The following is a 27,796-nucleotide window of genomic DNA, read 5'->3' as shown; positions in this document are numbered from 1 at the left end:
GGAGGGGGATGAATAAAGAAATGTTGCCAGGCCGTCCCAGGTTGAAGGAAAAAAGCTTTGCTGTAAATTACTGAGCAGAAGTCTCTTGATTGTGCCAGCGCTGCCTGGCAAGTGTTTTGGACATGGCCTCCAAGGGCATTTTATTGTGTATCAAAAACAATCATTTTCACTTCTGGTTTACAGTGAACACATGCAGAGATTTTCAAACAAGCCTGGATCGAGCCAGAGGAACACTGCAAAAGCTCCAGCTGCTCGTTTGACATGGGATCCAAGCAAACTGTCCATTCCTTCTCCACAGACTACAATCTTTTGCATGTTGGCATGATATTATATTGAAGGATACCTGTTGGCAGCCCGCATGTGTCAAGCAGAAATGTAATAGTGCACAATGTTAACATTTTAATTCTAGCCAACATTTACCCATTGCTTGAGGGGAGACTTTTCCTCTCCTTATCTCATCACTTTAAACAAATACAAATGAATGTGCTCAGCTGCCTCCGAAAAGGAAATGATCAGTCTGGCTTGTATCCCATGACAACGTCAGGGAGCATATGGCACACAACAAATTCAATATGAATGTAAATGAAGTGCAAATTAAAATAAAATGACGGACGGGGGAGAAAAAAAGAAAAGAAAAACCACATGCAGCATCTTGAGTGGATTTGAAATATGTTCAATTTTCAGCCAGCTCAACAAATCAAAATGCACCTGAAACTGCTTCCCGATCCCCGTTTTCTAAACAAATTACAGAGGGAGAGTGTATGCAGCTAGATACAGAGCTGACATTCACTGGAGTGATTCTGAGCAGACTTGAGCTCAGCAAGGCCACCTGATGCTAAAAGATTAAAATCCCTTGTTTCTGCGAACCCTTTGCTTCAAAAGGGTTTTGTCATCCATGCTCACAAGGTCAAAAATCTCCAGCACACCTGCGTGGCTGGCTGTGCTGACATGATATTGCAGTTTTATTTACACCGTGCCTAAGTGCAGGGCTTTTCGTAAAAGCCTTCCCTGGGAGGCAGACATTTTTGCAAGAGGAGAGATGGAAGGTAGTCTGGCTCAAAGAATATAATTCTTTGCTAGATGAATCATTTCTTCCATTTCACTCATGCACCTTCTCAATGTCAAACAGAAGCTACTAGCCCCACATCTCAGGCTCGGTGGCCTTTTCCCCATATTAATGAGGATTGGAGGGGATCAATAAGATGACAGGAAGACAGATCACCTCGGGTGGGAAGTGGAAGATGCTCCCATGAGGAAAAGGAAAGCAAATTCCAACAGACAACACTCCCAGCTTCTAGACCAAAACCCTCAACGGCCGTCTTTATGGCATCCTCTCGCTTCAGCACAAAGGCACATACACAACTGTGTTAATCTGACAGACACACACAGATTGGTCTCCACAGTGTGCTGCTGTGAACCTCAGTAGAGAAAAAGGTCACCAATTATTCAGCGGCAATTGAGAAGCTGTTTCTTCGTAGAAGGCTCGACTGACAGCGTTTCTCACAGACACAGTGAGGGTTGATCATATGGTTAGCAGAGTGTGAGACCTCTGAGTAAACCTAAACCAATAAGGCCATAAGTCACCACTTCAGTGGGAACTCTTACTATCCTACTCAGCAACATAACAGCCTACAGTGCTTAAACTACACAAATGGCTTCCCAAATACAGTAGAAGACATACAGAGTTAAAGAAGAAGAGGATAATCCCAGAGAAGTGGGAAGGGAAGAGGATTCCTGCCATGTGAGGATTGTAAACCTGCCCTTAATCTGTCAAGTGGGTGTAACGCCACCCTCCGCTCAACTTTTTCATTGATTTTTTTTATTATTGTATTGTGGTTTGACCGTGACAATCCATGACAATAGGATCCAAACAAGCCCAGTTTATGGTGTTGTGTTTGGTTACATCTTTGAAAGGAAATATAGCACCTGTCAACAGAGACACTCAATACACATCATGTCTGAGTGACAATTTCAGAAACCCATAAATGCAGCCACTAAATGCGGGGATGCTGCTGTCACAGTACGCTAAATAGCAGACCATTCACCAGTCATCGCAAGGATAGAGCCCATCAGAGCATGCGTAAACCAAGGAAACACCAATACCACGTTATCCGTTTACTGTTGGGCCATAACAATAAAATTTTAAGCTAAAAGAGATTTACATTCCTTGCGCAGCATCATCTCTTCTCATGCCTCTTTTAGCTTAGGTATGGACAGGTTTATCCTCTTCAATATGCCAAACAAATTGAGATAACCACTAGAGAAGAGTTTTTGGGAGGCCAGTACTGCCTCCACAGGAATTAATGTTACGACATAAAGCTACTGCACTAAACACACAAGTCCCATTTTCTTATTTTTTCACGGTGGGAGGATTTGTTTTTGCATTAGTGCCTTTTAAATGCAAAAATGCATTGAATGCATGTTATTATCCCCTATCATCCCATGAAAGCAATTACATGAGGAGTTATGTGCATGAGAGATCTATGCAATGTGGCAGCCATGCACATCACACACTGAATTAAATGCATTGACAAGTCTTAGGGTTCATATGCGCCATCAGCTCATGCTAAAAAACTAAGATTCAGCCAGATTAGCTTGCACAAAACTCTAGTGTGTAATGAGCGGCGTTTCTAGCAGAAGCAATACACACCCTACCCGCTCTCAACCCACTCTGCACATACATCGGTTAAGCTGGTATACACTTTGCCCTTAAGTTTAATTATTGTCCATTTATTAGAGGGAATGCAGCCAAAATGAAAGCTGCAGTTGTACAGCAGCATCTAATCTCACTGTGCCATAAACATTTTACCAATTCAACACAAGGTAGTTAGCAACATTGGTTCTTCTAGTTTAGTTTTTTTTTTTTTTTTTTTAATGGTGGTTCGCAAACTGTGAAAAGTTGAATTACACACACAAATACTCCTGTAGCTAACAATTTATTTATTATTTAACCCATAAATCTTAACCATCCCCTACCGTGGCTCTGTTTTTTAAAAAAACAACCATTAAAAAAAAAAAAAAAAAGAAAAAAAAAAAAAAAAAGAACTTGCTGACTCTATAGTCTAAATTTAAAAAACAAATCCCATCAGAATAAAATGTAGTATGCATAATAAATGTTTTAGAAAAGCTTCTGTAATACCTGGTAAAATGGGGAAACACAATGAATGATTATTTGGTGAGATGTCAGTTTTGGCCTAACAATGAAGAGGACAAATAAATGAGCTGATTGACACACTATTAAACATACCTGACAATGAAGCAGATCCTGATTCACTCCAGGCTGCTGACTGCTGATCATCTACTGATTGTGTATTACGGTTTGGGCTATTGTGTGCTGTTTTTTCCTTTTTTTTTCCTCTTTTGTGCGACTCCTACAATTCTAGATTCAGATAAAACTGATGATAAGCATCAGGCTTGTGTTTTAGAGGCTGTTATCTTGGATCGGATGATAAGTGCGATGCGAAAAGTGACAATCAAACAGCAAATAATATTAATAAAACACGCCTTTTACCACTGTGCTTGCAGATGAGTGTTAACAATAGCTTGTATGTGCCGTTTCATCCTCAGTGTCTTTGCAGAATTTGTGTGATATTCATTTGTCACCGTCTGTGGGCTTCTGTCAGGAGAAACAAAACCAGGCTAATGTCCTCATCTAAACCCCAATAACATGAACCGCTACAAAAAGGGGAAAGCAAAGACACGCAACTATTCAACAGTGGTCTTTCTCAAGCAGGTGGGTGTGCCTGTCTGATTATGACTGTTTGGGTGCTGCAGGCTGTGTGGCCAGCACCATGTAAGATGTGTGCACACCTGCCGTGGCTCCTGGGTAGCGGGCTTGCAGCCGAAACGGTGGGGGGACAGGGGGGAAGGGGAGAGTAGGACAGGATGGAGGTAGGGAAAGAGGGGTAGACGCCTTAAGGGCCAATACTGGGGGGAGGGGAAGAAGAAAGCAAAAAGAACTAGAAAGATGTATCCATTATTAATGGTAGTTTGGTGTACGGAGAAAGAGATCTAATGTGGCTGTCAAGGTTGTAGCGCGTGCATAATCGACAAGGACGGATTCTCTCAGAGTGCCTCTTACGTCTTCCTCATTGCACAGTCTCCTGTGCGCACCATCTTTCCCCCTCTCGCACTACATCCTCCCACTGTTTCTCACGAAACAAATGTATTGATTAGATTTTCCTCGCACAACAGGTTGCACAGAAAAGCCTCGCAAAACGAAATTAGCCAGTGTTACATTAGGAGACGAGGATTGTTTGATGAAGCGATTTGATGAAACGAAGATGAAGATAATGAATTGGGAGCGTCACTGGTAAGGTTTCCAATAAAAAAAACCCCCATTTTTTTCAAATAAACATCTGATTCCATTGTGCGTCTACTCACGCAGCCTCCACATTAACACAGTGATCTTTACATCCGACACAAATGAAACTGCATTCCTTTCCAAACAGATATTTGGAAAGCAATGCCAGTTTTCCTCTGGGGGGGAAATAAGAACGGTTACTGTCAAATATTTTCACACTGAGCGCAGTCTTTAAGAAATAAGGTGCTAATGAAAAATCAGTGCCAGAAATGTCCAATGATACATTTTTTCCAAGCAATTTTTCACAGCCTTACTATGATGCTGGCATCTGTCTGACTGTTTATGTGTGAGACTTCTTTCTCTCCACCCCCCCCCATCAATTCCTCTCATTTCCTACAACCAATCTGCTGTGGGGTTTGATTTTTAATGCGAGATCGCTTATGCCTCACTGCCTGGTGAGAGGGAAGAAGCAGAGCGAGTTGGGAACAATGGAAATCAGAAAATGCAAAATGGTCCTTAATAAAGGACGGAACGTACCTTGGGGTACTGGGAGAACCAAGTGAACCACAACTGCAAAATGCCACATTGAAATAAAATGAGACGCCACGGATATTTTACAACTAATGCCTGGGTTGCAGGTACGTGGAATAACGCCCTCTGGCTTAATACCAGCTGGGCCAAATAACTATGCCACCATGACAAATCTAACACAATTACACACATCAAGGTGTCGGGGGGGATGACAGAGAATGATGAAGCAACATCAAACACTGTGCTGATAGATAGAAAGCAGAGAAGAGAGGTTGGAGCAGGGGGGAGGTAGGGTGCTAGAAGGAGGAGGAGGGTGAGGCCGTTATTGATTGCACCGCCTGCGTTTGTGTTGTGGAAGGAGGATGACGAGGAAGGGAGGGTGGCGCCAGTCAACTAAAGAAGTGAGGGGCAGAGTTCGCCCTACGGGCATCGGTTAAAGACGTGTGCCCCCCAGAGAACACACCGACTAGCCTCCATTGAGCTGCCCATTGGTCACGCTGAATATTTGATTGACACACACACACACAGTCAGTTACTACTACTACTGACACCCCATCCAACCCATCCCCCTCAAATAAACACAACAATGTATCCAGGGCTGATTGAAATTCAAACGCAGGCCTTGACACCACAGGCACAGACAGCGATGGGCGGAAAGGGGGGTGGCAGTTGTGGCTCACTAGGGTCCTATCAAAGACAGATGCTAAAATCACTTAACAACCCCTAAATTACTTGCTTGCAAATCTGCTGGGATAGGGGGAACCTAACAGTGTGTGGACATGGTGTGAATGAGTAACCACTACAATGGGGCTCTACTGCAACAAAAGGAAGACAGCCAGACCGGAGCATATAGCTTTACAAGGCACAATACAAAGGGGAAAAAAAGCCTGCACTCAGTAGGGCTACCCCACTTCCCATCACCTGAATGTTCAAAATCTATTTATCAGAAATGAGAGCAGGGGCACCTGCTGACAGACAATACCATGTGGGCATCTCATTTTCACTGAGGGAGGCTTTGCTGCAGGATTTATCACCTCTGATCTCATTTCCCTTTCATATGCTAGTAAATCCCAGGTAAGGCAGACGTTCGGGATGATACAGGGAGCGTGGCCAGCCTGCTCAGATTGGACTCTTGGAATTAATCGGGGAAAATCCTCAATACTAACCTGCTTAGCTGTCACTTAATCTAGGGGTAAAGCAAATATCAATTATGCCGAGCACAAAAAGTGGGCCAGAGAGCCGCACATTCTTTACCCAACAATGAAACCAAAATGGCCATTTAGAAACTGGTTTATTTGATTCTTGGTTTACAATTACCTTAGTGCATAGCCAATGTTCACGGAAAGAAAAGGCTAATGGCTAAAAGTGCGCGTGCTGACACACACACAACACAGACACACACACGCTGAATTTTGTCTCTTGAGCGGCAGGACTGGTAGGAGGCATAACCTCAATCCCTACTACATTACCAATCTCCCCTGAATACAGATCAGCCTAAATACGCTTATGGTCTACACTCAAGGACAAAACAACTTTCCCCAGGAGGGCTTCTCAGGTGACAACTTAAGTAATGCTGTCTGGGTGAGAGTCATGGCTGCCTTCCACAGAGAAAAAACAAGGATGTTGCAGCCAGATGAGCTTAGGAAATCATAAGCAAGCTGAAAGTGGGGAGTGATTGTTTTCACACAGCACATGAGGTACCAAGTGCTGACACGTCTGCTCTCTCCTATGCACTACTTTTTATTATTTTTTCTCCATTGCTCGTGTATGTGCACATGTAAGCAATACCAGGCAACATTAGGCAGTCATGGGTCCGAGCTGTGAGGTCCCATTTCACACAAACTGGGTCAGTTAGGACGTGACCACAACAGCCCAAAATGATCTAAAGATAATAAATAAATAAATGAAACTATGCTGAAATGAAATACCGCCTCATTAGCTGCTTGTTCGACCACACCTACTGTATGCTACCTTTGAGTTATTTTTGTCCAACAAAGGGGGGGGGGGGGGGGGGGGGGGGGGGGGAAGTCTGCTTTCATCACCCAACCTAGTTTGGTCAATTAGGAACACAATGAGCATCCTGCACGCTTCTGTGTGAGTACAGTTCATTTCCTGCCTTTATTGTTACAAGTGCTGGGCTCATTCAAAAGTGGATGAAATCGGGGAGGCCCAGGCACTATTTACTCAGCAGGGAGAGTCATGAGTCCCTGGCTTCCTAATGGCTTCCTGCATTTCACACAATTGTTTCCCCTCAGGAAATCTTATCAATACAGATCGCAGATGCACTGACCAGCCACAACCACAACACATGGATACTGCGCTTTAAGTACCTTTGAATGGGTAGGACGACTGTTTGGTTTCCTTTAACTACAACATGTTAAAGAATCTATATGAATTTAACTTTAAAACAGCTCTGTGAAGAGAGTAAGCATTAAAGGCATGCAAAAGCACAAGTCTTCTGTTATGTTTAAATAAATACATTTTGCAGGATGGCAACAAAAGCACAACACTCATAGCATATCCTCAATATAAAAGTATAGAAAATGGGTGTTTTAAAGCAGCGGTCCCCAACCTTTTTTGCGCCACGGACCGGTTTATGCCCGACAATATTTTCACGGACCGGCCTTTAAGGTGTCGCGGATAGATACAACAAAATAAAACTAGTACCGGTACCGAAAAAAAGAAGATTTATTCATAACACACATGAAAAGACCCAGGAAAACAGAGTTAACGATAAAAACGATAACAAAAAACCCTGAAAACCATACATTTCACACCTGAGCCTCTACTCTCGCGGCCCGGTACCAAACGACTCACGGACCGGTACCGGTCCAAGGCCCAGGGATTGGGGACCGCTGTTTTAAAGCATTATAAACACAGATGCTTATTTCTTACATGATGTTAGGAAATATGCATCTAGACCAGCAAACCCAAGTCCTGAAATAAATCCCGCACAGTCTACTAACAGGTGCCTGTTAGTAGACTCGGAAGGTGTTATATACCAAGTTGTAAGTATATATAAAGTAAGGCAGTTTTAAAAAGAAAAATCCTGAAGGAAATGATCTTTCTAGCCAAAAATATGCAATCTGTGCTGCTTAGTAAGACAAATTAGTCACGTGATAAATTGTACCATGTAGCTAATCATTTTACTTTTCAGCGAGACTAGCTGTTCCCTCCGTTTCTAGCCTCAGTGATAACCTATGGAAAATCCATCCAAGTCTTATTTCCATATTAGGTGCATACAAATGAAATTTACATCGATCTGCTAACTTGAACTCTTGATAGAAACCAATAAATGAATTTTCCAAAATGTCAGTATGTGCTTTTAAAGGCAAATTAAATACCTAGCTAATTTGATGAAACACAAGCGCAAGACGAAAACAAAAGAAGACCCAGCTGCAGATTTGTTCAAGATTTCCCAGTTATTGGGATATACAGTAGCAGAGAGGCCTTTGTAATACCATCATATAACCAGCAGCTGTATTTCAGATGTCACACATGAGAAGGGGTTAAGCTTCTACAGCATGCACATGAACCACAGGTATTTGTGGAACTAGCAGAAACACAGCCCATAAAATCTACACTCAACCTCTGTGCAGCACGCAAGGAATGTTCTCTGAGCGCTTCACTATCAGCGCTGAGCCAACAGAGACTATCCTCGCCCCTGCTTTAAAGCCGATGTGGAAGAACGGGAAAATGGGAATGGGGCAGTAACAGTGAACCAAACGACTAGATATGAGGTGAGCTACTTTTGTTCTCATTAGATATTAATTGCCAGTGTTGACAGTGGTTGGGGCCGAGAGTCACTAGGCATCCAATGCACTGCCCCATGGGGAGCACTTGAACCCCTGACCCCCCCACCATGGTTGTTTGAAATGGTAAATGGTAAATGGCCTGCATTTGTATAGCGCTTTTCTAGTCCCTAAGGACCCCAAAGCGCTTCACACTACATTCAGTCATTCACCCATTCACACACACATTCACACACTGGCGATGGCAAGCTACATTGTAGCCACAGCTGCCTTGGGGCGCACTGACAGAGGCGAGGCTGCCGGACACTGGCGCCACCGGGCCCTCTGACCACCACCAGTAGGCAAACATGGGGTTAGTATCTTGCCCAAGGATATTTGGCATGCAGCCAGTTTGGGGCCAGAAGGGGTGCGTGACATGGCCCTGGCCCGGAGACACTGCCCCGCCAGGCTGGGAATGCAGTGGCACTGTAGGGGGAACAGGAGAGGGACAAAGAAGGGAAAGAGGGCCTCCATTGATTCAGGGTTGATTGGGTTAGAGAGCTTCATTATTAAGTCCCCTGTCACTCTGCAACAAAAAGCTCCCCACAGGCTAGCAGTGGCTAATAAAACCACTACCTTTTATAACTCGAGACCACTTCTGACATCTTCTTTTGAAGAGAAATGGAAACGTGCCACTTTGTCCCCAGCTTAAAAAAAAAATAAAAAAAAATTCACATCTTCCAGCTGAATGAACTGTTGGCTTCATAGCACTGAACATACAGTGGGGCAAAAAAGTATTTAGTCAGCCACCGATTGTGCAAGTTCCCCCACTTAAAATGATGACAGAGGTCAGTAATTTGCACCAGAGGTACACTTCAACTGTGAGAGACAGAATGTGAAAAAAAAATCCATGAATTCACATGGTAGGATTTGTAAAGAATTTATTCGTAAATTAGGGTGGAAAATAAGTATTTGGTCACCTCAAACATGGAAAATCTCTGGCTCCCACAGACCTGTAACGTCTTCTGTAAGAAGCTTTTCTGTCCCCCACTCGTTACCTGTATGAATGGCACCTGTTTGAACTCATCATCTGTATAAAAGACACCTGTCCACAGCCTCAAACAGTCAGACTCCAAACTCCGCCATGGCCAAGACCAAAGAGCTTTCGAAGGACACCAGGAAAAGTATTGTAGACCTGCACCAGACTGGGAAGAGTGAATCTATAATAGGCAAGCAGCTTGGTGTGAAAAAAATCAACTGTGGGAGCAATCATCAGAAAATGGAAGACATACAAGACCACTGATAATCTCCCTCAATCTGGGGCTCCACGCAAGATCTCATCCCGTGGGGTCAAAATGATCATGAGAACGGTGAGCAAAGATCCCAGAACCACACGGGGGGACCTGGTGAATGACCTGCAGAGAGCTGGGACCAAAGTAACAAAGGTCACCATCAGTAACACACTACAACGGCAGGGAATCAAATCCCACAGTGCCAGACGTGTACCGCTGCTGAAGCCAGTGCATGTCCAGGCCCGTCTGAAGTTTGCCAGAGAGCACATGGATGATACAGCAGAGGATTGGGAGAATGTCATGTGGTCAGATGAAACCAAAGTAGAACTTTTTGGTATAAACTCAACTCGTTGTGTTTGGAGGAAGAAGAATACTGAGTTGCATGCCAAGAACACCATACCTACTGTGAAGCATGGGGGTGGAAACATCATGCTATGGGGCTGTTTTTCTGCCAAGGGGACAGGACGACTGATCCGTGTTAAGGACAGAATGAATGGGGCCATGTATCGTGAGATTTTGAGCCAAAACCTCCTTCCATCAGTGAGAACTTTGAAGATGAAACGAGGCTGGGTCTTCCAACATGACAATGATCCAAAACACACCGCCCGGGCAACAAAGGAGTGGCTCCGTAAGAAGCATTTGAAAGTCCTGGAGTGGCCTAGCCAGTCTCCAGACCTCAACCCCATAGAAAATCTGTGGCGGGAGTTGAAAGTCCGTGTTGCTCGGCGACAGCCCCAAAACATCACTGCTCTCGAGAAGATCTGCATGGAGGAATGGGCCAAAATACCAGCTACTGTGTGTGCAAACCTGGTAAAGACCTATAGTAAACATTTGACCTCTGTTATTGCCAACAAAGGTTATGTTACAAAGTATTGAGTTGTATTTTTGTTATTGACCAAATACTTATTTTCCACCCTGATTTACGAATAAATTCTTTACAAATCCTACCATGTGGATTCATGGATTTTTTTTTCACATTCTGTCTCTCACAGTTGAAGTGTACCTCTGGTGCAAATTACTGACCTCTGTCATCATTTTAAGTGGGGAAACTTGCACAATCGGTGGCTGACTAAATACTTTTTTGCCCCACTGTAGACTGGTGAGAGATGCCAAAGCCATCTTGAATTAAGCTCCTTTCACACCTGCTTAATTAGATAATCTTGGGTGAATTTTCATTTAGACTTGCTACACTTCACTACAATATTATAAGCCATATGGCAGAAACAGACTGCAGGACATATTTTAGGATCTTGCTCCGAGTGCATTTGTGTGTATGTGTGCTCTTTGAGCAAATTTGTTGAGCAGGTGTCCAGAAAGCTTGAGTGACATGCTTATGCACTCAGGACTAATTTAGACTACTCCAGGTAAATGAAGTATGCAAGCAGAAAAAGCATTTCTGCTTTCTCCCAAGCGACTAATAATCAATTCAAGCACTTGGGTTGTTGGTAGCTAGGGAAAGGTTATACAAGAACATGCTGTCCTTCACAGGAGAAATACAAACATCTCCGCCCTTAATTAAGGTTGTTACATACTTTGAATCCTTTTGTTGTGTAAAGACAATGACTAACAAAGGGAGCTTCGTGTTTTGCTGGCTGTGACTTCACTCATCAATGCAGTGCCTGTATTTGTTCATAACAGTCAAATATAATTCTCTGCATTAACACCACCTCATTACTATTAAAACTGCATCTTTATGCATCCACTCTACACCATACTGACAATTCACATTATTGCCCTAAAAGAAAAAAAAAAAAGTATCCTTTTTTTAAATTTCATCCCAATAACTGCTGCACTCTTTGTAGCCCAAAAACAGTTGAATATGGGTTGAAAGAGGGGGGGAAAAAACAATTATCATGCGCCCAAAACATGTCGGGCACCTCATCCTAGCATGATTGAAAAGGGGGGAGTAAATGAACAGACAAGTTTAACCGTAGTCATTAATGTTCATCTCCCTGTGTTCTTGATGGGAAACCTCATTAAGAATCTGTTGGTAGCATCTGGCTTGCTATCCCACCCCATTACTGCCCCACCATGCCAAAACCTCTGCCATCGGCCCTTCCGCTCATCCCCCCACTCCAACCACCTCCCTCGTGTCTCGTATGACATCTGTGTCTCGGGGTCCTGTGATGGAATGCTGCTCGCCTGCTATTCCTCTGCAGGTGCTCCCTGCTGGCTGCTCTCCACTATGCAGCCACACTGGTGCTGCGTGCTGTGACCTGCCACAGGCTGAAGAATAAAAAAAAGGGGGGGGGGGGGGGTATGGGGTGGGTTCAAAGTTCAAGGGACAGTGTTTAAGGAAAAACTGATGCAGCTGCTTTCCATCACTGCTCTTTGGGTACACTTGAAGCTGGGCAGAAATCCTCACCTCCCCGCTCGTCCTGACAAAGCTCATCCTCCTCCTTCTCCACCATTTCAGACAGAGGAAGGTCACATCTGTATTTAGACAGCTCAAGAGACTGTGTCGCCCCAGATGCTGCTCTCAGGTTCTACATGGCTTAATCCAACAGTGAATGAAGCCCTGTTGTGCTGTATGTGAGGATGAGCGGAGTCATTCTAGCATTAGGCCAAATAGAGGCTAAATGCTCTGACCATAGGAGTTAGATGTGGGCGATATAGCCTCAAAATTATACAGTGATATTTCAAGAAATTTCCCTGGAAATTTTAAATAAATGCTTAACACCATAATTTAACATTAACCAAAGTAATTTAACCTTCTAAATTAACAATGTTACGCAATAAAACTGAAAAAAATAAATAAATAAAATAAAATAAATTACAACAACAGCCGCCTCAAGGCACTTTATATGTTAAGATAAAGAACCTACAATAATATGGAGAAAACCCCAACAGTTATACAACTCCCTATGAGCAAGCATTTGGTGACGGTGAGGAGGAGAAACTCCCTTTTAACTGGAAGAAACCTGTTGCAGAACCAGGCTCAGGGAGGGGGAGCCATCTCCCATGACCGGTTGGGGTTGAGGGGAGGAAGAAAGGATGAAAGACACGCGAGTAATTTCCATCCACTATTTGGTCTTCCCGTCATATGGAGCACAACTAGCAAGTACTCCAGCAACACATGCTGCTAGCATCTCCTTTTTAGTCGGCTGGCTGTACTGAAAGGTGAGCTTTTGCTTGAAGTCATTAACCCTTTAAGACCTACTGTAGAACCAAGTCCGCCAGAGCTTATATTATATTTTTACATACTGTAGTGCCATTTCTGTGAGCATTTCAAGTTTATATACATCAATACAACCATTATAGCCCAAATTTTAATAATATGTATGCATTAAGTGCATAGTAATTACATAAATTGCAAAAAAGTGCAATAAACTACAAAAAAATTTGAAAATCATTTTGTTTTTTTAACATATATTTCTAGTTAGAGAAATTTAAGAGTTACAAACAGCTGATCGGATTGGCAAAGCGTGTTTCTGGAATATTATGTTTTTGTTGCTGCAAGTGCTTTTTATGCAGTTTTTGCAAAGCTATATGTGGAAGGAAACTGTGACCTAGGACAAGCTGATGGCATAAGATGTAAGTACAAGTCCTCCGGCGTGCCCGCTCCGACCGGCTTTAAAGGGTTAAAGACATTTGCGGTTTCCAACTTTTACTAAAATCATTATTGATTTTTATTGGAGGCTGACAGGGCTCTTCCTCTCAGACATGCCTGGGCTCGTCTCTTGAGCTCTAGAGAAGGTAAACAAATGGCGTTGCTATAGCAGTGACACAGCACCACAAGTCTGCCTCCAGTTCCTGCAGTGGAAAAAATGCTTCTGTAGAAATGTGCAGTTACTTCATTTCCTCTCAGTAAAATAACATACTCCATCTTTTATATCACAACCAGTCATTTATTTTAAAAATTCCCTTATAATTACTCAAATTTGTCTTGCTACAAAAATCACAAATAATGAATACCTTTTTAAGAGTTCCTGTTCTCTATTTTTTTTTTTAAAAGGAGCACGTCACATTTTGGGGCAGACATTTTGATCAAATGTATTCATCTCCCCTGTACTCTAAATCAAATTTCAGGATGTAATTAGCATTTTGATTGGAAAGCTCAAGCTCTGTGTTACTTAGAGCTCTGCGTTTCTAACATACAGTAGAAATGCCATCATGTTTCAAATAAGTGCCGCAGAGAGACACATTTATTCAACTGTGAAAGGCCAAAAAAGCAGAAAAGAGACAGCCAATTCCATTACATCATGGCAGCGTATTAAAAAGGCTTAAAGCAGCAATTTCACCATTTCAGCTGTCACTCTTGACCTCTGTTAGCTTCAGATGAGCTCAGAGTTGAGAAGGAACTGGCTCCAATAACATGGTGAGAAGCCACTGCAGTCGGTAGAGCTCCACGCCAAAGGGGAGCTCCCAGTGGCACAAAGGAGCCTCTATCTAATGCTGAACTGTTCAAAGAATCGTTTCAGCTCACTCTGGCAGCAGAAACATTGGTTCATACCACCAGAATTTTTTCAGGGATCACCATAGCAGCAGGTAAAAATCAAAATAAAACCAGGGAGGTTGACTGGAGGGATTTCAAGAAGAAGAGGGACACTGGTTGATACATACACGACAAGTACATAACCCTCTCCTGGATCTACCTCTAAAGCCTAAACTGTTTAAACTTAATGACTGAGACTCAACAATCCAGGAAGCTGATGTGCTTTACATGCCAAGACAGTTCCATGGAAAAGTACAGTGCAGGACAAAAGGGGAAAAAAAAAAAAAAAGGAAAAATGACACCGTCTTCTGTTCTCGCAGAAGCAGTAGCACACTAACACACCAACTCCGCTTCAAACTTAAGTGGTTTCAATAGATTTCTTAGAGAGAAAGAAGACAAACCAGTTCCCTGCTTGCAAAAAACCCACCAGGAAGGAGAAAATACAACTTCAAACAGAATTGTTCTGGCACATATTTACTATATTTGGCACAGCTCATTAACGACAGAAGAAAAACTTTCAGCGGGAGCTGTGCACCAATACTGAACTGGATTACAAGAGCTAACATAATAATAATCGACTCAATCACAATGTGACAGTAATCTGGTTTTCCAGAATAGCGCAACATTTTCAATCTTCAAAAAAAAAAAAAAAAAAAAAGACTAAAAATAAATCTTTTCCCAAACTCATTTTTAGAAATCAATGTTCTCTCACAAACCAAACCACACATCTACCAATGTCTTTACAATTCACCGCCACGAGCAAATCTGTAATTTTGTTCTAAACTAAACTTTCACAATAAAGAAAAAATAAAAAGAGTGTGGCGATCAATGCATCCGTCCATGATTATGTTTCTCGAATTAAGTGTCAATCTCACCGATCAGTGACGCCACAGTGGCAAAGTTATGTGAAAGCAGTCCCATTTATTCATTCTCTGTGAAAGTAGATGCAAATATCTGCTAGTTTTTGTCAAGCCGGGAAAGCTCTCTGAAGCTTGTTGATAAAACAGCTGTTCAACCCCAGATGGGTGGCATACGCCTATATACAAATACCCACCAAAACATACACACACATCCCACCAAGTCTAAAGCTGCCAAGAACCACGGCCGTGCACAAGACGAAGGCAGAAAGCTCCACTGAGCACAGCTCACAATCCTCTCTCTGTGACTGACTGCCCCCACACCCTTTCAACAAATGCCTTCATTCAGTCAATGTTCCTTTGACTGAATGAAGGCTGAGAGCCTCTCTGTGTACATGGGTGACTGATACCTTATAAGGGTATATGAAACCTCTCCAACATACAAGATCTGCTGAACTGGGCACCAGTGATATGAGCAGAGGAACATTGATTATGTTAAACACAACACTGTAGTTCAGCCCCAATCAAACACAATCCATTAGAGCAATCTCATGTTGGGATTAATGATTCAAATTGCATCAGCCATACTGCACGTTTATGATGAACAAAAATCATTATATTGGAGGAGCTGCATCGATTCTTGTTTGCCTGTAGTCGCTCTGAAGCACGAGCTACTTAACTACTGCACTACACCATGAACTACACCACCGAGAAGACTTTCAGGTTAATTCATCACACCCTGGATGTCCTCCAAAAGGACAGCAGAGAATAAATTCATGTCTGAGGACTGCGGGATGTTGGGACTCCAGCAGGTAGAGTGCACCCAAATGAAGGTTATTAATCCATCTTTCAAGAAAGAGTATTAGTCTCTCTTAATTTACAACCAGGACTGCTGCCAAGAATGAAACTCGACACCACACAGTTAGATTAAAAATATAAATGACACCAAATCAAATTCAAGATTCTTAGAAACAACGACTGACAGTACGAGAGTGGGTTAATCCAACCTCTGCAAGAAGGTGATGCCATCTAACATTTAACCCTATGTAGTAATAAGCACAACCCACGTGGATGTTCGAGTCTCGTCTGCTTGTTTTGCGTTCCACTTATACTTCAGATATCTGCTATTTTTCCATCCTATGTGCTTCCTTCTGAAAAGACTATTTTTTTAAATGTCCTTCACATGTAGTTGTTAAGAGATGCAACCGTGAGACTGCTTCAAGTGAAAGTCTCTGAATACAGAGACATCTTGCCATAGTTCTCGCAAACTCTTCTAACAGTGACTAGAAAAGCCTGGACAGGAACACTCAGATCTGCTTTTAAAGATTTAAACCACAACTGCTATTCCAGTTCTTTCAGCTTTATTACATTTTTCCAGTATTTACATAAAAATACAATAAATACAACCTTAAAGGATTTACAAAAGTTTTAGGGACAGGGAAATTTAAGCACTGTAAAAAAGAAAAAAAAAAGAAAAAAAAAAAGGTTTAAGAGATCTTATTTTAATAGGAAATGCCTGTAATATGCTCCCCGGGGCTGTAAAAACAGTTTTGTGTATAAGAGCCTTGCACTCATTAGCTGAGGCTCATCTGACAAGCACAGCTTGCATGTGTCATAATCCTATGCAGCTGCCACTACCGACAGGAGACACCACGACAGGAGCTCAGGGGAACCAAAATAGCAAAAGTTGGAGGAAAAATTTTTAGGTTAAAAAAGAAAACTTCTCGCTGGCCTGCTGTGCTTGTAAAAAGATTCCCCCGGAATCCTTCAAGGTTTTGCCTGAACACCAAACCAGGGGAAACTACTCCTTTGCTTGCCGTTCACTACTTAAATCTAACATCAGTACACACGTCCTTCCATTTGCTGCTGTCACGCTGCAGTTATAAAAGACGTGCACTGCATCGCAAGAGCTTGGCTCCTGTGATTTTACTGCATGCAGTGAACGACTGGACAATGCCACTCTGTCCCGAAGAACACAACCGGCTGGAACTGCAGTCGAGCAGGTCATAAATATTACAAAACATCCAAACGCAAGACTACAGCACGTTAGTGAGACAACTTTCACTTACAGGCCTAAGTGCTGCTCGGATAAACACTTCAATATATAAAAAGGGCCAAAATGATTCTTATTTGTATGCAGTTTATTTTTTGAATGAACATAAACTCTTTACACACAACAATAATATTCTAAATATCTGCAGTCAAACAAGAAAAATAAATGATCACAGGGTAAAGAAAAAAAAAGGGGGTGGTAAATTCTATCAAAAGGTTAATTTCTGCAGGATCTTCTGAAAAGACGCCTTTAAGATCGCTATGATGATTTTTCTTTGATTCTTATTTATTAGATTATTTTCAAGGTAGGCTAAACACAATCTGCAACTCTCCAAAAACAGACGTCCTGCTGAGCTGAAAACATCGTCAAGATCGTGGCCCATCGCAACAACGCAGCTCTTTCCAGCTTTTGGTCTTGAGCCAGTGATACTCGCTTGCACAAACCCCACAGCACACACAGTTGCCTTAAGTGCACTGAAGCACACTGACCAAGATGGGAAACCGGGCTCTTATTGACACATAGCCATAATTTCAGTCTCCTCTTCGTATGCTTCGCTCATACTGCTGCTATTTGAGGCAGCCTGAGGAAAATGAAAAAAAAAACAAAAACCCTCCACTCTCCCAAAGGTCATTAAGCCGGAGCATCACTCAATCACAGAGGAACGGGGAAGCCTGGAGAGCCTGGCTGCAGCACAGTGAAGTAGAAATTTTGCATTCTGTTCTATTTTTAAAATAGACGTAAAAGGAAGCATGAAAATGAGTGAGGCAAATATGTTTCCAGGAAGTCTCCAGTAAAGGATATAAATGCTGTTGATGTAATGTCCCTCAGGTTACCAAGTCTCAAAAGAGTCTTCACACAGGGCAGTATGGACAGCTTTATGGTCTCTAGACACTCGTCAGCCTCTTTAAAGTCCAAGCATTTTTTTCCCCCAGCTTTCTTTGTTTTGACATGAAAGGGTGAGCAGACACAAAGACGGCAGACGGTAGTCGAAGTGGAAAGGTGCACCGTCTGACATATTTTTAGGCACAGCAGGAGCATCTCTTGAGCTGAGAAGTTCAGCTCTAAGAAGGACGCACTTGATGTGAGCGCCTTTCTGTGAACTGACCAATCGTAATACACAATAGACTGGCTTTCAAAGAACTGAGAAACATGATGGTTGAAGACAGCACCAGAGACTTTATAAAGAAAAGGAAAATCTTCATTTTAAGCCCTTTATATATGAAACGACTCTAGAGTACAGTGACAGCATTAACATCATCATTCAACCAGCTTCTATGAACATGGGTCTCTTTAACATTCAAACAGCATGACGAATAAAGTTAACTTGAACGACAGCTGCTATGCCTCATATTGATAGAAAAATTGGCTTTTAATACCTTCAACATTGCTACACATCACTTCCCCCCCAAAATGCTAATGTTTATTTCTGCACTCCTCAAGGTAAAACCTCATTTTTATCTGCCTACTAAACTCAAAAAACAAGAAACTACATACACTACATGTAACGTAGTATAGAGGAAAACTCAGAACCCTGATACAGGCCACTGAATGTCTAGGAGTAGGAGAAACTAGTGTTTCTCTGCAACACATCAACACAAGCAGCATTTCATCTTAGCAGGGGGGCAGCTACAGCTATATGCTTGCCTATGATCTGCTCGGGGTTTTAGACCATGATGCAAGTTTGGATTCGCTTCGCTCAAAGCAGCTCTGCTTCAGCAACACAGCAACCAGCAAGTCAGTCTAGTCTATGCCCCAAACGGAGACCAACAATGCCAGAGCAACAGCTCTTATGAACAATTAACAAGGAGGGGGAAATTTTCAAATTTAATAGAGTCTTAGTCTGATGGAGAAATCTTTCAAACTCACAACTGACACCGAGTTTTATATGGCAAGAAACTGGATCAAATGTGATAAGGATGCTCTACTTATTCTACATTCTTCTGATTCTCAATCTTGTAACTTCGGTCTACGCTGTAGGCAGTGTTTAAATATGAGCAATTTATGAGCTAATTAACAAACTTGGGAACCGTATGTGATGATATAAAAGACAATAACTATTGGTTAGCCACAGAAGGCTTGAGCATGTGTATGCCTGCCTGTGGAACAACTATAGAGTATAGACAGTATAAAAGATTGTTGCAGGTTCGTGACCTGAAAAGTAAAGTGTGTATATTTGACCTGCATTAATTTCGAAGGCCAGCAGGGGGCGACAGCTTGTGTTCGTACAGAAGTTTATTTGGAAAACATCCACTTGCTTTGTGACCTCAGTACACAGGTTCATGAAAAGGGCATCAAGTTTGTCTTGTAAATAATAATTTTATAATATTTGTAATATTTAAGTAATATTTGTGATTTATAAGGCGTTAGTCAATGAGGGCTCTTTTGTTTCACGAAACACCACATTTTCAACGGAGAAAATCCTGTTATAGATGTGTTATGATGGTACTTCACTAGCTATGGTGACATTACAGTGACTACACCCATCATTTATACGGTTTGCTAGAAACGACGACTACTTTTGTTGGTATTTCAGCTTTGACTGATCCTTGTAGTTTCTCTCTAGAGAGAGAAATGAGGACTTCTGTGGTAGCCGGGTTGGGTGTTTAAAATTTAGATTGTCCTCTCCAGCTTCAACCCATTCAACCAATCGGCATTTGATTTAAACACACCCATCGCTTATGAGCGGGCACTGTTAGCTCAGAGGGCTGCGTGAAATTCTGCCTCCCTAACCCTTCCAAAACTTTTCACGTAATGCTTCTCTCTGCAAAGGAGCAAAGAAACGCAAACAAATACCAACACTGGATCATAAATCGGCCTCCGGACAGCTGAAAGGGGGTGATTACACTTAGCCCAACTACCTAAAAGAAGCAACAGCAGCTGTTAAGCCATGCATTCAGAGAATATTGATCCACCCGTTCACGCTGCCAATTACATGTGATAAACTGCTGTCGCCGTTCTTAGCAAAAATCATTTCATTAACAGCTTTTTGTTTTATTGCCCCTGCAAACCTTGAACAAAAGGAATAAGGCACAACCTGCCTGATGTTTTCAACTATGCCATAAGAGCAGCAACAAACTGAGCCCTCACATCAGTGGCAATTGCAGATCAGTAGCATAGCCTAATGGGGTGGTTTCATTAGTGAAGCAGATGAATCAAATACTTGGCCAAATGTGCAATTATCCGTATCTCTGCGGATGGAGGTCATTAGGACTTAGTATGAGCTATTGGAGCCCATAAATAAATGATCAGTAAACAGCACACTCTATGCAGCAGAGACAGCAGATGACTCTGCATCATGGCCCCTCTCAAATCATCACAATAGCATGTGGACCTGTGGAAAAGACTCAGTCCATTTTTGAGGTGAAGTTTGTGTAAATGGATAAAAGAGGACATTTTTGCACATTTTGTGAACAGATTAAAGAGCAGACGGAGGGTCATGCTTGAATTATTCTTGAAAATTCATGGATGATGATCCACCTTTAAGCCTTCCTTCTCTCCCCCCCACTCCCTAAAATGTCATTTAGGACCACCAGGGCGTTCCCAAACAACAAAACAAAGGTGGTAAATTATGTTCTTAGCAGCAGAGTCCAGAGAGAAGAACTTAAACGCGCAAAAGAAAAGAAAGGTTGTTTAGAAGGCTTGAGCAGCGTTGCAGGTAAGATGGTATGTGAGGATAAAACCCTGGAGAGAGCAATGCGAGCGCAGAGGGTTGCCAAATGTTTACACATTTCAGCAAGTTATTTGCCTTGTCCTGTGGGAGACAATCAGCACTCAGCTCCCTCCCAGCAGGATTACAGAGATAACCCCGAGATAAAGAAGAGCCTAAATGGATCTCCTCTAACTGGGACTTGTTTACCAAAAAAATCCCTTAAAACTTCTTGAGACATTTTCAAAGTTCCATCATAAGAGCTTCAGAGGAGAAAGGGCTAACAATAGCAGCAGTTTGTCTGAACCTTTACAGGTTTTTCCAACGTTACACAGCGAGTCCCGAAACCCAACGAGACAGACTCAAAACTCTTTTTTTTTTTTTAAGTTAAGACCACAACTCCGCCATCCTTGATAAAGATAAAAGTTGTGGCCACATTCAGGACCTCAAAGAAATGTGTTTTGGATAAACAGATATTTTCGGAGAAGGGGACCCCACAATTAGTAATTTGAAACTCTCCCTGCGTGTGGGTCCCAGTCCAATTCTCTGGAATCAATCAAAGCTCCCAAAGGAACTCCCTGGACCCCTTAATCTCCTGGTTTTATTACTTTCCAGACAGTCGGCCTGTTTCACCCTACCCCCATTTCTCTTTTGTACTGATCTCCAGCAAAGCCAAGGAGGGGCTTTTTTCCCCTCTCTATCTCCCCTTCCACTACTGCAGAGCTCTTTTCATGCAGGAAAGGGTCTTTCATCAGGCTCCACACGCAAGAGAGCCCAACAGCTAGCAGAGGCCCGTCTCTTCTCTCTTTCTTTGCACATTCATTCTTTTTAAGTGACAAACCACACAGCGTGCTTTCAAAAAAAAGAAAAAAACAAGGTGCACGGACCTTCTGTTTTGACACACAAAAGTATTTTTATTTGCATATCCTGAGAATTAACGGAGAAAATTGGGCCATGTTGCACAAGAGTCAGTTACTGCCACATTTTCTTTTGGTCCAGACCTCATGCTGCTGTGTTTGATAAGGTCTGCCATCTTAAATGATAAAGATATGACTTTGTCACGATGGGGTATGCGATAAGGGCTGGAGCTGTGCACTCCAATGACTGCTGGAAAAACATTTTTCCTCATGACTCTCCAATTTATCTCAGGCACCGCTGGCTCCAAGTGCCAATAACAGACTGTGTGCTGGGTTTTTCTGAACCCCCCACCCCCTTACACACACACTCACTCTCATTATTCTAAGAACAAGAAATCACGCCCAGTATCGGTGAAATTGTGTGTGTGAGACAATACTACTAGTTGAAAGAACATATATTACCGACACGCACACACTGCAGTGCAGTGGCCGCACTTCAAAACAATTAACAGAAGCAAATGAATCGGGTCTGTTTATCCATCAGCAAAACATGTATTGACGCCCAGTAATGAGATGTCTGCTGGACTGATGATGCCAGCTTATTACCTGACAGTGAACACTAATGACCCTTTGCATAGTGTAAGTGTGCGCCCCCCCCCCCCGGAAATTCCATGACCACACACACACACACACCTTGTCTCACACAGATTGATGGATAGACTCCAACACACCAAGCAGAATCTGTTGCTTGGCCTTTGCAGGTTTATTGCACATAATTCAGAGACACGCTCATGAACACAACTACACCGCATGTCTGGCAATGGCTTGAAAGACAACCGGAGAAACCTATCAGCAGTTCTGCCTCAACAGCCTCCACGCAGACAAAAGGACGGAGTGTGAAAGCGTGTTGCTTTTGCTGCTCGGAAGAGGGGCTGGTCTCGGATTAAACAGTGTGCCTGTAGTGGAAAGTAGCCGACTTTTAAAGTTATCTAAATATGGAAGTGTGTCTGACCCGAACGCCGCAGAATTAGCTACCTAACCCCCTGTCTGATTTCCCCCCTTCCCGAGACATTCCGTGCGTTTTTCCATTCCAACTCCTCTAAGACAACCCAGGCAAGTTCCTCCAACCGAGGCACGAAGAAGCAGACACACAGCACAACTATTAGTGGGTTGCGGGCATTTACCTTTGTCAACATGCTTTGCAGCGGTGGTCTCCGTGTAGAGAAAGGTGAGACAGAGGAGAGAGAGGAGCGACAGAGCTCCCCGCTCGGCCATCACTTTTCACGAATAAATCTTTGCAGGCTTTAAGAACCCCGGAGAAGCTGTTTTTGTTTTTTAAATAAATAAATATATATAAATCCTTAAAATCCCCGTCCACCTCCTGTGAATGCACAAAGAGAAGAAGGAAAAAAAAGTTCAACGTCCTAAAATGTGCAGGAACATCCGGAGCCAGGTAGGCTACTTTTAAAACTGGCCGGATGAAACATGTAGCTGGAAGGAGAGAGCCGCAGGTTACACACTGTTTTCTCAACTTGATCGAGGCAGAGGTTGGGGAAGGGAAAAAACCACTGAAATCAATCCATTGCCACGGAGGCGCAGTCTCAGAAAGATTTGCGCACGACTCGGCACAGACGCGTCCACTATACCGCTCCCGACATTTGCCGAGCGCGCAAAAGACTAGAAAGAGCTCCGTTGGAGTAAACGATAAGATCCAAGCCGAAGGAGAAATCTCTGCCGCGGCCAGCTCACTGATCGCGGACGGGACGTAAGAGGAGCAGCGTGTTGTAGGGCTGGATCTCCACGGGCTCCCCGGAAAACAGGGCGTGGAGTCTCACAGAGGTTTGGATCATGGGCCGCTTCTTTGCGCTCAGGCGAAAGCTAAAATATGGAGTGGGAGTGCAAAGCAGCGACAGCACCTCATTTCCGCTAGTGGTGTGCCATACCAAGTAAACGCAGCGCCAGTATTGACCCTTACTGATACTTTTAATCTATAAAGTTAGAAGGAGAGCAGTGTGCCATGATTTATGACACAAATCATCATCGATTTGCAAATATAATTAATGCTGAACACATTTTAAATACCATTAAATCACTGTGTTTTTACTTTCCACACTGACTAGTTAACACACCTTTCCGTTTTTCATGCATTTTAAAACTTTTGGAGACCAGGAGTGTTAAGGTTTCTGTTCCTAAAAGCACAACTTCTGTTGTTTAAATGTTTTATAGGCAATAAATAAAATAGACCTGACAGTCAACACAGAGGATCATGATGTTTTTAATGTTGGAAGTATATATTTTTCAAATGTAGGCATTTCACGAAATTCAGTGGGATACATACTGAACTTCCAGAATAGAAGCAAAGTATCAGTCCGCACTAGTACTACCGATATCTGGATCGATCCACCCTCCTCTAATATCTGCCAAAAATATTGAGCAAATTCACATCATCAATGAAGTCTTCATCTCCTTAAGATTTTAGTGATATACTTCACATCAATATTCAGTTGTGTTACTCTGTCTCACTAATTAGCACCACACACAAGCTGTTAAATATCACGACCCACTATCACATAAAGATATAATACATGAGACTCGCAGCTCATTAATCTGTGCCCCTCACAACATCCTATTTTTATCTATGAGGTTTGCACTGGTGGCTAATTAGCAACAGACTCCCATTAGACAGGCGCCATCTTGGAAAAAACTTGAAAAGCCAATAACTTCATGAAATATAAATAAAAAGGCAAACCGAAAAGCATTTTAAATAGTTTGGCCATCAGTGTTGGTCAAGTTACTTGAAAAAAGTAATCAGTAACTAATTACTGATTACCTCCCCCAAAAAGTAATCCCGTTACTTTACTGATTACTTATTTTCAAAAGTAATTAATTACTTAGTTACTTAGTTACTTTTTAAAAACACGATTTACAACCTGAAGAGGTGATAAAGCGATAGATCTTTCAGCCCAATTCTACTTTTTCTGCATAATCCATCATACAAAATGTAATCAAATGGAAAAGTCTCTTTTTAACTTGTTTTATTAGTTTTAATCTTTTAACTTTATGCATCAAGCAAAAATTTAATTATATGCAACATTCTCTGACTGGAAGAAATTAGTTTAACATTTAAACCTATTTTCTGCACATTCCACCACATAAAATAAAATATTTTGTGTGTTTACACTCAGTCTTTCAAATAGATGCAAGTAAAACACAGCAGAAAATAAATAAAGTCAAAGACTCAGCGGTCCTGTTGCTCTATTTTCACCTGTAAAGCAGGAGTTGGGTAGGCGGAGGTTTACCCTGGTGCAGGTGTGCTGCGGTCAGTGGAAGGATATGGCAGCTCTGTGAGTTTCCCATTACGTCGTAGCTACTCGGTGCTTCCTTGGAAGTTTAGGGTTTTTTTCGCTGTAAAAAGAAGTTTTCTTCCCACGCACAGCGGACACTAATGTTTTTGTCACTTTTTATGGAATCAAACTCAAAGTAAGGTCAGTACTTCCACACTTTAAACGCTGCACTCGATATGTGATCCATTGTTGATCTGCACACAGCTGTTGTCACCAACGGCGCACTCGCTTACGTCACTGTCGTGAGACATTCTCGCAAAAGATTCACGGTTTTAGTAACGCAGTAACGCAGCGTTCCTACGGGAAAGTAAAGGTAATCTAATTACCGTTTTTGCAATAGTAATCCCTTACTTTACTCGTTACTTGAAAAAAATCGGATTACAGTAACGCGTTACAAATAACGCGTTACTGCCCATCTCTGTTGGCCATACTTACGCCTCATTTTCAAATCCTCAATATACTGTTCAACAAAACTGCAAGGACAGATATGGAAGACTTCAGAATAACAGTTTTTTGTTGTTGTTGTTGTTGTTTAGCAGAGGTGGCTAGGCTAATTTCCATACAATAAGGATGGCCACCGGAAGCTGCAGATATATACACTCACTAAAGTTAATCAAACTGGTAATGAGTGTATATTGAGTAGTAGTATGTGACAAGCAAAGAGAATAATTAAACAATCCTCAACTCACTAAACTTTACAGGTTAAAATCACATTTTAGCCCATTAAACAGCTTTAGGCATATACATATATATGACTAAAGGGAGAGAGAGAGTTTTATAGAGTTTTCATGTGTGTGTGTGTGTGTGGGGGGGGGGGGGTAGATTAATCTATTCAATCAATTCAATTATTTATAAAGCGTCAAATCACAACAGCAGTCCGCTTAATATTGTAAGGTAGACCCTACAATCAAATCAAAACAGTCATATGACCTCCCATGAGCAAGCACTTTGGCGACAGTGAGAAGAAGAACACCCTAATTATAATTCACATCAGTTGTGGATTTGTTAGCCATACATTTTCCAAATCATAGGTGATATTTTGATATTTTTACCTCTTTCTTAATCCTGTACTTTCAGGTTGCAGAGAGCAAGTAGCAGTGTTATATCCATGCCTATTGAAGCTGTCTCTGTAACATTTTTTCCTGTTTGGAATAACGTCTGCTAAAATCCAAGCACTCTCAGAGCCCAACATCTGTAACCTGATACGGACAGATGATGTCACTTTGTGGCCGGGAATCAGAAGATAGGATTAAAGCCCTAAATCAAGTTGCTTAAAATAAACTCTGTGACTGTATGCATCGTTAGAGGACAAGGAAGCGGGGAAAGTGCACGTCCTTGCTTTAAAAAAAAGATGGGGAATTAAAAGAGTATTATATCAAGGTGAAAAGTCTGACATTTACACCGCTTTCCTTTTTGAGGAAGGCTCTTCTCTGCATAAAAAGTGACTGCTTGTTTGCAGTAAATGGAGCAGAATTATGAAATCAAAAACAAGTGCTGTATTCTCCTTCAGCTTGTGACTATGCTTTAGGGAGGAACAAAAAAGGAAGGGTGCCCTCTTTGGAAACCGATGGCATCCCAACACTGCTGTATCATCCAGACAGTCTTTCACTCAGACACATGGAACAGCTCCCCCCACTGGTATGAGTAATCCATGACATATTAATCATGAGCATTTCTCCCTCTGGGCACGAGAGCGCGAGAGCTTCTTTTTGTTTGGTGTCGTTTCCCTGAACATCTCATTTTAACTGTCATATATAACGTTTTCACTTTCAATTAATGACACCTTTTTTCTGGCATGGTGCGCCCCAGGGCTCACCTTTTGGGCTAATGTCATTTTCTTTATACCACTGTTTTTCATTCTTTCATTCTCTTTCATTGTTTCATCCCCTTTCATTCTCGTACAAGCTAAATAAATAATTGGATGTATTTAAACCAAATATCCCACTGGAGTTTTATATCTATTTAGCTGCCTTCAAGGACTTCACATCTGGTGTAGCTCAATTCCTTTCACCCACATCACACAAATCTGAACACATGAAATCAAGAACATACAGCCCTCTCTCTACATAGGCTGAGGAAACTGAAGAGATTCATTATTATTTTGCTGATTTTTAAAGCTATAGAAATATATTATGCTATATTATTACATGTTGTGTTATTTACACAATACCCATTAATGAATTGTTAATTATAACCTAATAATATAATGCATAGTATTGTGCCTTTGAAATGCCTTGGTGTTCCCCCAGATGTGGACGAACTGGTTGAGGAGAAAGAGGTCTGGGTTTCTCTTCTTAGGCTGGTGCCATTGTTACCTGGCCCCAGATAAGTAGAAGAAAGTGGATGGATGGATGGATGGATGGACAGTGCTGTGCAGAATTCTTTAGTCTTCCTTCATTTTTTAAATATTTGCTAGGAAAATTCGAAATAGTTTATTAGTTGAAATGTGTAGAAACATAACTGGAGATATGGTATATAAATCAAAAACAAAGCTCTTACAATTCCAGCAAGCTTGAAAGTCAATATTTGGTATGACCACCTTTATTGTCCAATACAGTCTCAAATCTCTTACTCAGCTTTCATGTCATTTCTTTAAATAGTCTTCAGGAATATTTCTCCAGGCTTCTTGAAGGACATTCAAAGCTCTTCTTTCGATGTTTCTGCCTTTTGTTCTGTTTTCTGTCAAGATGATCCCAAACTGCTTTAATGATCTGGGGTCTGGGGAGGCCAATCCATGACTGATAGTG

General features: G+C 42.0%; 1 protein-coding gene across 11 annotated transcripts in view; it reads right to left on the bottom strand.

Moving 5' to 3' along the window:
• The window catches only part of neo1a (neogenin 1a), a 157,065-nt gene extending 133,551 nt beyond the window's left edge, over positions 1-23,514 (bottom strand). For 6 of the 11 annotated variants that reach the window (XM_085406250.1, XM_085406221.1, XM_085406230.1 and 3 more), the window contains exon 1: positions 22,890-23,513. In XM_085406250.1, coding sequence (XP_085262376.1) covers positions 22,890-22,980 — 91 coding nt within the window. In that variant the 5' untranslated portion in view covers positions 22,981-23,513. Of the gene's footprint in view, positions 1-22,889 lie in introns of all 11 variants that reach the window. The other 5 variants (XM_085406209.1, XM_085406286.1, XM_085406214.1 and 2 more) reach the window with 2 other exon arrangements.
• Between the last annotated feature and the right edge of the window lie 4,282 nt (positions 23,515-27,796).

Source organism: Rhamphochromis longiceps, linkage group LG1 (assembly GCF_057381845.1).
Source record: "Rhamphochromis longiceps isolate RC_006_pf linkage group LG1, R_longiceps_female_GT1.1, whole genome shotgun sequence".
Lineage (NCBI taxonomy): Eukaryota > Metazoa > Chordata > Actinopteri > Cichliformes > Cichlidae > Rhamphochromis > Rhamphochromis longiceps.
Note: the sequence above shows the minus strand (reverse complement) of the source record. Positions and strands in the feature narration are given on the sequence as shown.